General features: G+C 38.5%; 1 protein-coding gene across 1 annotated transcript in view; it reads right to left on the reverse strand.

The window, feature by feature from the left end:
• Positions 1–4174: 4174 nt before the first annotated feature.
• The window catches only part of si:ch211-239f4.1 (EVI5-like protein), a 36749-nt gene continuing 28836 nt past the window's right edge, over positions 4175–12087 (reverse strand). Inside the window, exon 20 of the mRNA XM_035661034.1 lies at positions 4175–9077. Within this exon, the coding sequence (XP_035516927.1) occupies positions 8769–9077 (309 nt within the window). The 3' untranslated portion in view covers positions 4175–8768. The remainder of the gene's footprint in view (positions 9078–12087) is intronic.

Genomic DNA, 12087 nt, shown 5'->3' on the forward strand with positions numbered 1-12087 from the left:
TTTTTTTCCTTCTTGAATCTGTGTAAGTGTGGTATTAACATTTTTTATTATGTTTTTGTCACATCTGACCAAACAATTTTTTTTTCTTGGTTAGTCTGTTAAATTCAGCTTGACACACACTGGGTGGCCTGGCACATGCCCTGTTGTCAGCAGAGCCTTGCTTGATACTAAAGGTTTGATAGGTGGTTTGCCTTGGTCTGGTTCAACCGTCTTTGGAGCTTCTGTTAACCTCCATTCACACCGCAGGTAAAAGCAGGTGAAAGCAGGTGAAAGCAAATGAAAGGCAAATCTGACTAAAATTGACATTTGGATAAGAAATTCCTACAAACCTGGTTTGTGACTGTGTGACACAAATAGTCATACCAGAATTTCAACATCAACATATTTCATGAGTAAGTGTTAACATTTGAGCAAAGGTGTAGCTGCAGTAGGGGTTAGTAGAACACAATGAGGTGTTAAACCACATAGCAAAAAACAAAAAACGAGGCGAGTGTTGCATGCATTTAGCATTAATAAATGAATAAAAATAAACAAGAAACTATATATTTAAGACACATCCCTCTTCTCTCCACTCTGTCGAAAAGATAGCAGTAAACCATCACAACATGAGAGGACTTTTATAAAATGTTGATGGACAGTTCCCTGGTCTCCTCAGAAAGTAAAAGGCTTGTGTGCTGTGAGGACAAGTAACGAGGTTACTACAGAGGATTGGCAAGAGATCTGTTCAGCCACTCAAACACAATCAATAAACACTTACCAATATAAACTGATAATAAAGGTTTATATAACACCAACCTTGTAAAAATCTATTTAATGCCCATATTCCTGAGATATGTATCCATTATGGAACATAGAAAGGCCTGTTATTTCATCGTCTATGGGACCACTCAAGGTTTCTGGTTAAAAGATTCTGTCTACACATTTAAGGTTGTCTGCGGTGGTGGGAGAAGTCCTCAGGGCAGTATTCAAACTTAATGAAAGTGCCAATACAACAATTTAAGAATACTTACCTGCATTAATTCAAAAATTCTACTGAAGTACAGAAGTATTATCAGGTAAATATACTTGTGCTCAAGCTGCAGTAAAATGGCTCCTGTGAATGATATCTTATTACATTATAAGATTGTTCAAACTGATGCAAGAATGTATAAGTAGCATTTTACGGTTGTAGCTGGTCGGGGTGGAGCTTGTCAGTTCTACTTTATATACAGTTACCTAGTTTAGTCCAGCGGTTTTAAACCTACGGGTCAGGCCCCTGCAAAGGGTCATGAGATCTATCTGAAGGGTTGTGAAATTAATGGGGTAAGAAAGAGGAAAAATCAAAGCTCTGCAACACAAATCTGTATAAATAATTTTGGCTTTTCTCTAATCTTTGCTTTCTTTGTAAAATAATGGATAAGTTTACCTCCTGAGCAACAGTTTTTTTTAAATGAAACCTTCTGAAAAGTTTAGCGGTAAAATATTAACAACCAATGAATATGCCCCGACTACACATTGCTTCTACGTGAGGAATCAAAAACAGTTTGACACCACTGATTTAATCTTTAACAATTAACTGTATTTCATAAGCTTTTTAAATACAAAATCTTAATCCAAAAAACTAATAACTAGTAACTACAGCTGTCAAATACATTTAAAGAAGGTAAAAAAGTACAATATTTCCCACTGTAATGTAGAGTAAAGCAGCATAAAATAGAAATACTCAAGCGTCATTAGGACACTGATTTTTTTTACTTATATACTGTACGTATAATAACCTCAAAATTGTGCTTAAGTACAGTACTTAAGTAAATGTACTAGTTGCCTGCATGGCCTAAACTGTGTATGGTTGTAATCTCAGAAAATTCCTTAGAATCCAACCTAACCACAAAAACACACCTACAGACTAACATCTCTGTATTACAAACAAAATGTAGCATAACCCACTTTTTGAAACCAGTTAACGGACCATCTCTGTGTTGACTGTATATTGTTATACGTGTTGATGATAATATGTGCACATTCGCTTATAAGTTTATTCTTTTAATCTCGGATGTTTTACTTTGAGGTGTTGTATTAAGTATTGTTATATTGCACACTATTGCACCGTATGTGCTTGTTCCTATGTGTTCGAACATATACATTTGTTGAACTATTTTTCAATAATTCACTAAATATATGTGTTTTTTAAAAAAGAAACTCCTATGACTGCAATATATGTCAGTTTTATAACAGCTATGAGCGACTTGAAATTAGTTTGACATGTTCAAACCGGTATTGAATAAGATTGACACATTCAAAATGAATTGATGGCTGCCTGCTCAAGGAAAGGTCAATGTGGGTCTGACCTTTCATTTCATGAATATTCACTGGTTTACTTCGACCGTGACTTCTCTGGCTCTGTTTTTGCTCGAGCATGTCGTGTGAACTGTGGTATTTGACATACAGGCGCCTGTGAGTCCAATCAGCTGAATTTGGATTCTAATCTAGATCCTTTATCTCAAGGATGACCAAGCAAACACGACATCCATAATCTGTAGCTCAATCTGAACACACTTAATATTTTTTCAGGAATGCGTTTGGTGTCTGTAAAACTACATAAAGTCAAAAAATGTGACATTTCTGTGATGTTTGTGTCACTATGTGCCACATGGAAATAATTACAAAGCTAAAGGATTATCATTTGAATCAATAAAAAGAACCAATAAATACACATCAGCAAACCAAACCAAAGCTGTAGTAGCTCTCAGTCAACCAGAAACATGAAGATTGTTATTAGAAATAAATATGCAAATACTCACCAGATTTTTACATTCCACAAGTGCTTCTTAACGTCACACAAACTTTACACTAATAATTAAACTAATATAAAAGTCTCATATCAAGTTAGACAACGTAGAGTCAGTTTGTCACATGTGAGGTCAGTCTGCTCTGAGCTGGATTGTGAGCCACTGATGTTGTCTGCAGGTCGGTGTGATGAGAGTAAAGAAGGACGAGGAAGTGCTTTAGCTCTGACACCTTTGAGTCGACAACCACACTGCTTCCTCACACAAACCTACACACTGCGCACTAGCAGCAGTACATCTGTCTAGTTTTACTTTAAGAAAAAAACATTTCTCTGGAAATTATGGATATGCAACAGTGGTGAACAAACTTAACACAGCATCAGAGTAGTCTAAGGAAGACATATAAAGCGGAGGTTGGAGGAAGAGGGTGGACAACGGTGCTGAAAATTCTTTAGAAAGTGTTGACATACTATGTCGACACTGTGTTACAAAATAGACCATTGAGGTCAAGCTAAAAAGAAGCTGGCTGATGCAACAGCAGATTTGCCTTTTTATAGCATTAAATGAAAACATTCATTAATGAGAAAGAGACACAGCAGGAGAAAATGTTTGTATGGCTGTTACAAATGTGAGAAACCTATTTTTTTGTTGCTTCTATTTTCTGTTTTCATTTTGTATGCATCTGCTTACTGCTGTCACTGTTACAATACGACTGGACATATTATATATTTTTCTCATTGTCAACAAATACTTTAACACAAAAAGTAGTTCCTGTGAGCCAGAGCCTGATAAAGCATATTCCTTTCTGCCATGGAGCTGTCCTTATAAACACATTAATGAGCCACAGTGTTGCACTGGGTGGCATGTTCCTTCAATATGATGAACATGGGTGCTGTACACCATCCTGCTGCCTTAAATACTTAACAAAAGACTGAATGTGTATTAATCCGCTGCTGACGAGTCTCCAACAAATTTATTTACTTCTGTTTGAGTAATGTTTGTTAAAAACACCAACTGTTTCAGTAAATTAAACTACGGTGGGAAACTGCTGCTGTCTCAGCATAAAAAAAATCTACAGCACACAATTTCAAATGCGCTCTTGAATTGGGTTGCATCAGCTAGCCTATATGGAAATCCATCTCTAATTTTATGTGCAAAGACACACAAAGTCTAAGGGACTACTAGCTGGTTTCAAACTTGTCATTTACCAGCAATGATTGAACAGGAAGTCACTATACCATCATCAAGTGTCACATGACTACTAAAAATAATATGAGGTTATTAAGAGCTGGTGCAAAACTGACTGCTGTTGCCTCTGGACCTAAAGGATTATGAACAATTGCAACCTGCAGTAAATCACCCCATAACAAACAATAACAATACAATCAGGCCTTTGCAAAGGTGCAATGTCAAAGTTTATTTTGTATCATTCATAGGATACAGAACACTGAAATGTATTTTTTCCCCATCATACTGGAATTTATATAATCTTTACTGTCATTTAATATATTTGATAACAACATCAGTTGAATTGCAAGACAGAAAGAGAGAGGGTGGACAGGGTTCCTGGGAATGATGCTGTGGATATCAAACAGCCGTCACATACAGCACATAAATTTGAGAAATCCTACACCAGACTAACCAGGATGAACACTGTCTGTTTTTTTCTTACCGTCTGTGAGGAAAAACCTCACGTGTGACACACTGTTTTGCACTGTATTGTCTTATTTCCAACTGTAAATCAGGGAAAATGTGTGGATGTTCCAGTTTCAAGATGATAAATCTGGAGCAACACAGTGTGATCACATTTGAATCCACACAAAATTCACTTTATCTTACATGGCTGTTTCATGAAGGGCTGTAGTAGCTGACGTGTCGATGAAACCCTCGTTAAACATACATGACATAATTTAGCATAGTGTGTAAATCTACCTACTTTTATGGCACAATATCATTATCATCTAATGTAATGCTGTTAGCAGGATAAAACAAAGTACTGATGGTAATTATAAAAATAATATTAAGGATGAGAGCTAGTACCATATTCAAAAGTAATTTACAAACATATCAAAATGTTTTGTCACAGTAGATAGAGTTGTATTTAGACAGTGGTGTGAACAGCACCATCACTGAACAGCAATGTACCGATGAAGGACACGAAGTACTGATCTAGGTCCAGATTAGGGATCAATTTGGAAACTCAGTCCTGAATGAAAAGATTCCTACAATTCGTCTTTGCATTTTAAAATCCTTATGATTTCAGTAGCTGTTAAACACCTGTGGCTAGTGGTGGTAAATGCGTTTTATTAATACAACTCCCAGAGATCAGTTTGAAACATGCTCTTAGTGGTTGTGTAACATGTTTGCAACATGTCCATATGTTTGCAGCAGAGCCAAACAAATCATGGGCTGAGAGGATTTATCGCAGAAGAATAGGTTATGCTCAAAAAGTAGTACGTACAATGTGTTTTTCAACCATGTTGGAGGGCATGAGTGTTTCGAGCTGTTCAGAACGACCAGACTTCATAATGAGGGGGAGACACGATATTTTTTTAAATTATGTACACATCAAAAGTGTCAGAAATTGTTGTGCCGAGAATTAATTTCCAACCCATCTTATTTTCTCACCTCACCTCAGCAGGCCACTCGGGGCACGAGGGGGCTGCGAATGTCAGATTGTCCCCCCAATCCGACGTTAGGACGGTGTGGTCGGAGGGGGTTTCCAAAAGCTATTCAACCATCCGTCTGGCAATTCTGACTGAGTATACTGGCACCTTAAAGAAGACAGTCAACAACGTTTTTTTGCCGAACTGAACTGAACTCATCCATTTTTGCCTTGTGCATTACAAAAAGCATACATGCACCAACTTCTGTCTTCCACATCATGTCCAGTACATGCATCTATCTTGAGTCCTGTAAGTCCTTTAAATCCCACAAGGCAAAACTGGACCCCACCAGAAACAATGAAGACTACTTTATAGAGAGGTAATTACAGAATGTAAATGTAAACTATTTCCAACCAGAAATATTATCAACAGTGAGGTCTGATCTTAAGGATTATAACTTGAAGAGCCGATGCCAGTCTAAATTCTGTATATATAAAGAAATAGAGGGAACTCAACTGAAACCATTTGGTTTACACTCATTTGCTCTGACGATATCCAAACACTGATTTCAGTTGTTACACCCACCAATGACCACTGAAAAGCTGTTATTTGCAACAGTTTGGTGGGCTAACTGACATCCTCTTTAGCTCTTTGATGGCCATAACTGGAACATCCAATTTCCTTATTTCTGAGAAGATGGCAATAATTATCTCCTTTCCCATTCCTTCATTTGTATTGCACGAAAAAGTTAGGTAGCACTGTGAAGCAGAAAGTGGATCTTTAGAGACAATCCTCCAAAATGAGTCTGAAGAATAATCAGCACAATAGTGCGGATGGATAATCTTGGATCGAGGTACTCAGATAATGTCAAGCTCTCTTTGAAGAGCTCAATGTAATATGAATCCATTAATCCACACCATCTCTCACTGCTAATGTCGCGAGCAGAGAGTTTCTCTTTCTCTGTAGTGCAAAAAGCAGATCACTGCTCTTCATTTGACACCCTGTTTGATAAACTATACACACTCAGACTTCTCACCATCTTCAGTGAGACTTGACTGACAGTGATACAGCTTTAAATCTTATCTATATATTTTTGTTCCTCTCACACTGTATATTTCATATTTCTCCATACATTTTACACCGTTTTTTTTTCTACACAGAATATATTGTTGTTTGATATGTAAAATATTTTCCACCCACACACTCTCTGGTAATGATGACAGCCTTTTCGTTGACATTCTTACATTGTGAACTACTCAGTCCACTTTCAATGGCCCACATGCTGCAGTTTCAGCTGTCAGATAGTGATATGAGCACGTGAACTGGTGACTCCAGATCAGCACTGTTACCTGGATTTCTGCTTGCTTGTAATGGACACTGATAATTAAAGGAATAGTTTGACATTTTTGGGAAATACACTTACTTGCTTAAATGAGGGGACAGAAACCGCTCTCATGTCTGCCTGTTAAATATAAAGCTATAGCCAGGAGATGGACTGGTTAGCTTAGCATAAAGACTGGAAACAAAGGGAAGCAGCTAGCCTAGCTCTGTCCGAAGGTAACAAAATCCACCTCTAAATTTCACCAATTAATAAAACAGCAATAAAACAAACCCTTGTTTAATTCAACACTCTCAGTGGCTTTAGGAGCTGCTGCAACCTAACTCATAGTAAGGCCAGTAGCTTATAATGTTAGCAAAGGTAGATATGGCATTGTATTGGTATTTATAATTGACATTACTGACTCAGTTCACTTTTACCATTACATCACTTGTGGCCACAGTTTAAAAGAGTATAAAAACTGAAGTGTAAAAACAAATTGGGGTTTAATGCAGAGTTACGTGCTAGACTTTGTTTTGAGTGTGTGCAGGAAGCCACTATGCCCAGCCAAGAAATAATCTAGCACGTAACCGCACTGCTAAGATAACTATCTCCTGGCTGTAACATTAGTCATGTTGATCTTCTCATGTAACCCTCAGCAAGAAAGTCAATAAATATATAACCTAAAATGTCAAACTATTCATTTAACTCACACATACACAATAATAATGCTTGGTTTCTGAAGAAAACTAAAGTGTTCCCATCATTGTGAAATGCTGAGAAGCTCCAGGGAGGAATCAAGTTAAACTGCTCAGTTTTTTTTCACCTAATCTATGGCAGAGTTAATAGGAGGTTGCATCTTCAACTCTCTGAGATTTAAAAAAAAAAAAAAAATAACAGAAAGAACAAAATGGAAGAAGTAAATCTAAAATCATAGCAGCACATTTTCCGTCTCTGAAACACTCAGTGTCACAGTGAACCTGCAACAGACGACTAGTTGGCACAAAGGACGGTGTAGAAAGTTTGGCCTCTGTCGGTATCTCTACAGTCCTATAGTTTCATATAGATATATAAAAAAATAAAAAAAATATCAAAATAAATTACAACATATAAATAATTTTAAAAAACAAAACAAAAGATTTGGCAACATCGAGTTTCTTCCTTCCTTTTTTTTGTGGGTTATGGTGAATATGTTTTGACATGAGCTATTGTATTAACTCTTGCCTTCTTGTTATCTGCAAGCCACAGACACAGACAACACACATATTTAGTATGTTAAAGTGTTCATGATTCATTAATGAATGCCATCTTGTGATATCCCTACAGTTTGATGTGTACATATTCCTCCACTGCGCCTCTCCTTCTCATACTCACCACCTTTTATATTAACACTTGGTCTACTGAGAGGAAAACGGATGGTTGATAGACGTTTTTTTTTGTGTTTGTGTGTCTTCCTATTGAGAGGATAAGGAGAAGAGAGGATAAAGATGTATTTAACTCTGAACCAATCAGGAAGTTATATAAGGGTAGACAGAGCATACAGTGTGTCAAGTGTCTATTACTCAGTTTATAGGGAGAGGAAAGAGATGGTCTGTCTACCCACGTTTCCCTCCTTGTCCACAGTCACAGATTCAGGTCCAGTGGTCGATCTCGAGCAGCGAGCAGCAACAACACTCTTACTGGTCCAGTTTCAGTCCATTTTGTTTGTTTGTGTGTCATGTTTGTGTTCGGATGGATATGTATTTTGACGGGACAGTTTCTGGCGCAGTTACACATGGGAACAAGAGGGAGAGAGGCTTTACATGACCTCTTCGTCAGGGAACACAGGATCGGACAGTATGGGGAACAAGGTGGCAGAGACAGTAAGAGGAGCGAACACGATGGCTAGTGATGATCAGAAGAGGTCCAATCAATGCCACTATGTCTGCATCAAGTTAAAGGTAAACACTGGAAAAGCCAAGGAGGAGGACTGGATTGGATAATACAGTCCCAGTTTACAGTAGTAGTCCTGTCCTGTAGAGCTCCAGCATCTTTTTAGGTCAAACAAATCCAATGAAACCTTCACACCTGCTCCAGGTCTCAGTTATCCAGCGCCTCGGTGCACACCATGCTGCCGTACAGCTGCTGTGGGTCCGGATGTGTCCGCACCCGCTCCTCTGCCTCGCTGTCTGTGCTGCCTTCGCTGTCGAGCCGGGCAGACGTGTGACACGGGCCGGACAGAGTGGGGTAAAGGGCGCTGGCAGGCAGCGGGCTGGGGAGGAGGTCCTCGTCTGAGCTCAGGTAGTCCCCCTCTGCGGAGGCAGGGCTGGCTAGACAGAGATCCTGGTAGTTGGTACTTCCTCCACCGCTGACCCTTGGGGCTGTCTTCTGTCCACGCAACTGCCTGACCTGAGTACAGGGAAGAGGATTTTACTTTGTCAGCCATACTGTTATTTTTTGTCTTTATTTCTGTGGTATTTACAGCATTTAATTTTACTGAAAGCAGCAGGGCCTAGATTTTAAAGGCTGACAATATTTTGTATTTCCCAAGAAAAGACCAACAAGTTGCACTGGCCATGCCTCATTTTTTTTTCTTCTCCACCGTGTCTGAAGCACTTGGCCCTCCGCACTCAGTCCTAATGAAGATGTAAATCTTTCAAAATGGCTCACGAATATGGCACCGTAGTTTTTAGTTAATGTTACTGAAACAGGAGTAAACTGTATATGTGTTAAGGAACTATTTTAAACAGTGGACAAATACACAGTTGGTGCTCCAGCAGGAGGATTTGTGATAAACTCAAAACAAAGTGTTCATGTTCATTAAACTTAAATAATAACAGGTTTGATACTCTATAATTTGTGTAAATTCTGTTAGATGAGCCTTTACAAAAGCATCAAATGTCATGTGCTGGGAATTTCTTTTAACAGGTTGCTGGGTGTGAAAAAAAAAACCCAGTGAAACCTACTGATCTGTATCCTGCTTACCATTTTGAGGTTGTGCAAATAGGCCAGTGGGGTCTTTACAGCTAAATCTGAGCACCAGAGGTCTCCCACCTGACAGGTGAGTAACATAAAATAACTAGATAAAACTCAACAATACTTATTAAACACTAAATTAAAAAACATAGCGTGTTTGCGTGTTTCTGTTCCATCGCTGTTGTCCAGCTCTCAGATGGCTGCTCTTGCCTGACAGAAGAGCCACCACAGTTTATCTACACATGCGTGCTTTTGCCGTGTTAACCTTGCATGTACCACAGTGACTCATGACAAATCTCAGAGGTTTTTGTTTCCCCCTATCATACACTCCGGCTGTCTGTAGGGTGGGGGGGAGGGGGAAACCAGTGGTTAACCAATGGAAATGTTGTGACTGCGTCTGACTGCTTTTCAAGCTGCAGCAATTTGTCAGGCTTTTTTTGGGGGTCCTTCTTTCTCATTTTGTTTTTGCAACATAAACATATTGGAAAATTGTTTAATTTGTGTCAAGCTGAATCATAATAGTGTGTGTAAAATCATCACAGCTGCATAATGTAGGATCTGTCCTTATGTATCAGCACTTTTAATATGACTCAGTCATACTGTGATCGCTAAGAGGACAACACTGAGATTTTTCTAAATTGTTCACAGTTTCCGCATTTGTACACACGCAAGTTTCAGTCTCATTTATAAAACCACTGCTCTGATAAAAAAAGGTGGGGAGAGGAGAAGAAAGAAGAGGAGCGGTAAAGGGCAGGGCAGTCTCATCACACCCCCTCACATTTAAAGTTTGAATACTTCCCTCCTTGTCACGCACTGCCACTCTCTGAATGAACAAACTCAAAGTGCATGAAGGGTGAGAACTTAGTGTCTACAAAACAAGGATGGAAAGATCTTCATAAACCTGTGGTCATTGAATTTCTTTTCTCAACCCACAAGTCGCCTCCAAGTTAAATGAAAATCAGCAAAACTGGAGTTACAATAAAAGTTTTAACCCAAAAAACCTCAATTATTCATGCACTGATTCTTTTGAAGCTCACTCATCTTTCACTTGACTTCACTGTGGGCCAGTTGATGAGAATACAGTTGTTGGGGAAGAGCAGTGTGTCTGGGTGGAAGTGGTGTCTGGCTGCATGTAGATGACAAGTTTCTTCTGTGGCGGTTAGCAAAGCTGCATGATGTCTATCGTCATGCATCTACGGCAAACACACACTGTGTGTCTTACACATCTGTACGCCATTTTGAAGCTGAAGTCATCACTCAACGAAGTAAACGGTAATTTTTATTTTACATTATCTGTCACGGGCAAGAGTCTGCCGATGCTTTATGGCACAAAGGTCTGGTTCCAGGCCTCTGAATCTCTGCAAACTGAAAGGTGTCAAAAAGAAGATTCACCATAGGTGGTGTTGTGTCTGTTAATGGCTGCTTCCACCAGCTGGATAAACAGTCGACTCATCAGAGTAGCTGGGATAATGAATGGGATGACATATTCATAGCTAAACAGTCGCAGAAAAATGGTGACGTGCGGATTAACACTGCTGTAAAGGTTGTCGACATAACATCTCTTACATTTACATATTTCTTATCGTTTATCCATCTAATCATTTTCCAAAACAAAACAAAACGGCACGCTTTCCAACAAGTAAACAGCTAACATGAATGAAGTGAAACATTATTCAGTCTGATTATAAGGCTAAAAAACATTACATTCATTGTTGTTAACAACAACAAGTAAACATGGCGTAACATTTCAGACTAGGAACTAGGGGAACTAGGGTTGCAATGATGGATGAAATATTTCCTTTTTGACCTAAAAAGGTTCAAATTGCTTGTTTTATCCAACCAGCAGTACTACATATTCAACTCACAAAGATATGAAACAAAATAAACGGCAAATACTCACAACCGAGAAGCTGGAATTGGAGAAGATCTGACCTTTTTACTGATATAAGATTGCTAATCCATTATCAGAATAGTTGCAGATCAACTAATAAGTCAATTAAATAAGTAATTATTTCTCGGTGGAGCAGTGAGAGATGGAAAACACAGCTGACGTTCATTTTGTCTTCAGTAAATGAAACAAACGGACACATTGATTTCAAAAGTCATATGACTGCTTCCTGTGTTACAGCAGTAAAGTTGATGCTACCAAGAGTATTACAGTTCATTTGGACGTAATATTTATCTTTGAAATGCTACATGTGGCACAGGTTTATTATGCTACATTTATTATGAAATCCAATACAAAAAATATTTAGTAGAAATCACTGTTTATGCTGTTTTTGTGGGGTAAAATGCTTTAAATATGTAGAATCCTTATTATTATTTTTTATTATTATTTATGATCTAACTACCAACTACCTACTACCATCTCAACAATACAGCAGGCACTTCCTTTTGGCCCGTGGCCCACAATTCAGTTTCAGTTTTGGCCCTTCAAGGGAAA

The sequence above is a fragment of the Morone saxatilis genome, unplaced genomic scaffold (assembly GCF_004916995.1).
Source record: "Morone saxatilis isolate NCDOM2014 unplaced genomic scaffold, NCSU_SB_2.0 Contig17, whole genome shotgun sequence".
Lineage (NCBI taxonomy): Eukaryota > Metazoa > Chordata > Actinopteri > Moronidae > Morone > Morone saxatilis.